General features: G+C 37.1%; 1 protein-coding gene across 1 annotated transcript; it reads right to left on the reverse strand.

Moving 5' to 3' along the window:
• Positions 1 to 1,040: 1,040 nt before the first annotated feature.
• LOC121476039 (olfactory receptor 52A5-like) lies at positions 1,041 to 1,991 on the reverse strand. Its single transcript, XM_041729765.1, has one exon. It carries the CDS (start codon positions 1,989 to 1,991, stop codon positions 1,041 to 1,043), a length of 951 nt encoding a protein of 316 aa, XP_041585699.1.
• Positions 1,992 to 4,636: the final 2,645 nt, after the last annotated feature.

Consider the following 4,636-nt stretch of genomic DNA (forward strand, 5'->3'; position numbering starts at 1 on the left):
AGGTCTCCATGTGAAAAATTTACTCCAAAACCCAAACACATTAATATAAGAAATCGTTACATTTTGCCCTCATGGAGTCTGACACTGTACTTCATCAACCACATAGAATGGGGAAAAGGCAGGTTTAGATCAAAGAACATGATGTGAAAATAAATCAACCAGGGGGTAGTAGATAGAATGAGAGAGGGCCTGAATCCACATCTTCCATTGTCTAACATTAGGCCATCATCATGTATCTACCCACAAAATTGTCTTTATCAGCTTGCACTTGACTTTTAATTTAAATTCTTTATCTTATGTATCCTTAAAGTTATAAAATTCTTTATAATATTGTTGTACTTATTTGTAAGGTCTTAAAACAAAATAAGCAAATGTGCTCACTGAAACTCATGCCATATTTATTTCACATGTCCTCCATTCACATAAATCTATTGGAACTTAATTTACGTTAAGAAATCTAATTCCTATAATAGGCTGTGTGAAATATTTTGTGGGAAAAGAAGAAATTATGATTGCATTTTGATGCATAAATTAAAAATTTCAATCTCCACTTAGTGCTTAAAACATGATCACTAAGTAACATACTTTAGCATGATGAAGTATAATCATAAATGATAGTAGAAAAATGATGGAATTAGTTACATATACATTAGAATCAAAATATATTGAATTTCTTACATAGAAAAAAACCATTGATGTTTATATGCAGATGGCAAAATATTAATATTTAATTTGAATTTTAAAATATTGGTTTTAGTGACTAAATGTGATTGAGTTTTAAAAATTTATTCATAGTTTTTGTCTTCTATATACATCGTGTGCAGACAATATGATTAGTTCTGTGTATTTCAACTAATATTTACCCAAAAGAAGTGAATATTTAAAAATAAGAGTCAGAATCTACCATCTTGAATGGAAAACTATAACTTCATAAAACTTTAAACAATGAATTGAGAAAGAATAGACTTTGATGGAACATTTTTTTCACTGCTTGGTTGTTCTTGTTATTGTTATTTGAGATAAAATGAGAGAGTAGGAAATCAAGATGGATTTTTAGAGTGGAAAATTTTAGTCACTCCATCTCGAATCTGTTTAGTATTCACCCCATATACTATAGGATTGAGCAAAGGAGGGACAAGCAGGTAAAGGTTGGACAGAAGAATATGAATGTAGGGTGGAATATGGAACCCAAACCTGTGTGTAAAAAAGGAGAAGAAACCAAGGAGATAAAACTCAAGGAAGACACAAATATGGGCAATGCAGGTGTTGAAGGCCTTGAGCCTAGCTTCCCTCTGAGGCAGATTGAAGACAGTTATAAATATTCGGATGTAGGAGAGTGTTATAAAAACTACGTCTAAACCAAGTATAATGAAAGCCACAAAGAGACCATAGATCTTGTTGACTCGAATGTCTTCTGCTGCCAACTTCACAATGGCCATGTGCTCACAGTATGAATGGGAGACCACAGTGGTCCAGAAGTGTTTCAGCCGACATTTGATGAGGATGAGACATGGAGCTGCAAAGATGGCTGCTCTGAGCGTCACTCCCACTCCAATTTGAGTGAGAAGTTTGTGTGTAAAGATGGATGCGTGTCTCAGGGGATCACAGATGGCCACATAGCGGTCCAGGGCCATGGCCAGCAGAATTCCTGATTCAATGCACTGGAAGGAATGGATAAGCCACATCTGAAAGAGACAGGCATCAAAGTATATGTCAGACAGATGAAACCAGAAGATGCCTAGCACTTTTGGTAGGATGCAGGTACTGAGAGCAATGTCTGTTGCTCCAAGCATTGCCAGGAAGAGATACATGGGCTCATGGAGGCTGCGTTCTGATTTGATGATGACCAAGATCAAGGAATTCCCAAATAGAGATGCAATATACATGGCACAGAAAGGAATTCCAATCCAGAACTGCACAGACTCCAAGCCGGGGATCCCAATCAGTGTCAGCACCGGGGGCATGAAGATCGTGCCATTGAGCTTGAACATGTTGGCTCAGAGACCCCTGGTTCAGAACTTCTGGTTCAGTGTGGCAGTGTGTGTTGAGTGTCTGTCTTCTGTTTTCTCTTCTCAACCTAGATTCATACAATCAGAGGCTGAATGTGGTTTCAGTAGCATTTTGTCACACATACTCATATTTTTGCTGAAGTATTTAAATGGGTCCCAGAAAGCAGAGATAGGCTCCCTGGGTAACTCATCTTGGATTCTTATTTTGTCTTCTATCTTTGTCTCCTTTCATTTCTCTCTCTCTCTCTCTCTCTCTCTCTCTGTCTCTTTCTCTCTTTCTTTCTGTCATGCATTCACACAGATACAAACACATACTTACATATTCATACAAACATTCACTATGGGAAAAAGAAATATTCATTCTAGTGAGTGTGAAGTCTACTTTGAAAACTAGTTTTTGCATAACTAGTTAAAAGCTATCTCATTCAAAATAGTTTGAACTCCTAAATTAATAGGATTGTGGAATTAAGAGCTGTGCTATGTATGACTTCTTGTTTTCTTACCAAAGAAGTTTTGGTCCAGTCCGTCAGACAGGCACAGGTTAAAACAATAGTAATGACAAGAATGATATTAATGAAACACTCTCTCTCTGGGACCTCGTCTTGATCTGGGGCAAAGAAGTAGTCCCAAAGTGGGGGCTTTGTTCTCAGGAGGCGGCGCTATCTGGGGCAATGCCACATGACAAGCACTGGTGTAAAGGTATGCATCTGGAACATGTGGAAGAGTATGTAACAGTGTATTTGGAATCTGCCTTTATCCTGGGGCACCAGGGTGTCTCAGTGGTTAAGCATATGCCTTTGGTTCAGGGCGTGATCCTGGGGTCCTGGGATCCAATCTTGCCTCTGGCTCCCTGCAGGGAAGGTACTTCTCCTTCTGCCTATTTCTATGCTCCCCTCTCTCTTTGTCTGTCATGAATAAATGATGCAAATCATTAAAAAATAATCTGACCTTATCCCAAAATTAGAACCTTGAGAAAGTTTCTGAGAAATACAATAAAATTACACAAATTAGACATAAACAATTCAAATAAAATATACCATGACAAAGAATAAATAAGACACCTATGCTTGACTAAAATGTTTATATGATTTTTTTTCATTTGAAACTTTTTCTAAAAATATGAACTTAGGATGTTTTTATGTGACAGAATAATAATAATAATAGAATAATAATCCAAAATTAAAAGTTTCAATGATTATTGTTTCAATGATTTTTTCTACTATCAAAATGTGATCAACAAATAATATTTTATTTTCAGAAATATAAAGGAAAAAACTGATTTCAATACTATTTTAGTAAAATATCATAAAGCATCAAAAGGTGAACATAAATACTTCACATATCCCATGCAATTTTAAAGAAATAACTACATTTTTCCTATAGGAATCAAGTTTGTTTTGATTTTTATTTTAACAGATTTCTAATGAGCCAGAGCTCGGCTTCCTCTTTGCTGCCATTCATTCCACTATGGAAGTGGTATCACACATTCAAAACTACACACTTGTTGAAAATTCCTGTATTTCAGCATTAGTATATGTCTTTGGAAGTTTATTGCCCTCCAAAATACTGAAATTAGGAACATTGTTAATATAGGATTTCATTAATTTCAACATCCTTTCACTGACTTTCTTTTCTTTTTTTTCTTTTTCTTTTTTAATAAATTTATTTTTTATTCGTGTACAATTTACCAACATACAGAATAACACTCAGTCCTCATCCCGTCAAGTGCCCCCCTAGTGCCCGTCACCCATTCACCCCCACCCCCCGTCCTCCTCCCCTTCCACCACCCCTAGTTTGTATCCCAGAGTTAGGAGTCTTTATGTTCTGTCTCCCTTTCTGATATCATTTCTTCTCCCTTCCCTTTTATTCCCTTTCACTATTATTTATATTCCCCAAATGAATGAGAACATACAGTTTGCCCTTCTCCAGTTGACTTACTTCACTCAGCATAATACCCTCCAGTTCCATCCACGTTGAAGCAAATGGTGGGTATTTGTCGTTTCTAATGGCTGAGTAATATTCCATTGTATACATAGACCACATCTTCTTTATCCATTCATCTTTCGATGGACACTGAGGTTTCTTCCACAGTTTGGCTATTGTGGACATTGCTGCTAGAAACATCGGGGTGCGGGTGTCCTGCTGTTTCACTGCAACTGAATCTTTGGGGTAAATCCCCAACAGTGCAATTGCTGGGTCGTAGGGCAGGTCTATTTTTAACTCTTTGAGGAACCTCCATACAGTTTTCCAGAGTGGCTGCACCAGTTCATATTCCCACCAACAGAGTAAGAGGGTTCCCTTTTCTCCGCATCCTCTCCAACATTCGTGGTTTCCTGCCTTGGTAATTTTCCCCATTCTCACTGGTGTGAGGTGGTATCTCATTGTGGTTTTGATTTGTATTTCCGGGATGGCAAGGGATGCGGAGCATTTTCTCATGTTCATGTTGGCCATGTCTATGTCTTCCTCTGTGAGATTTCTGTTCATGTCTTTTGCCCATTTCATGATTGGATTGTTTGTTTCTTTGCTGTTGAGTTCAATAAGTTTTTTATAGATCTTGGAAACTAGCCCTTTATCTGATATGTCATTTGCAAATATCTTCTCCCATTCTGTAGGTTGTCTTTTAGTTT

This window comes from Vulpes lagopus, chromosome 15 (assembly GCF_018345385.1).
Source record: "Vulpes lagopus strain Blue_001 chromosome 15, ASM1834538v1, whole genome shotgun sequence".
Taxonomy (NCBI): domain Eukaryota; kingdom Metazoa; phylum Chordata; class Mammalia; order Carnivora; family Canidae; genus Vulpes; species Vulpes lagopus.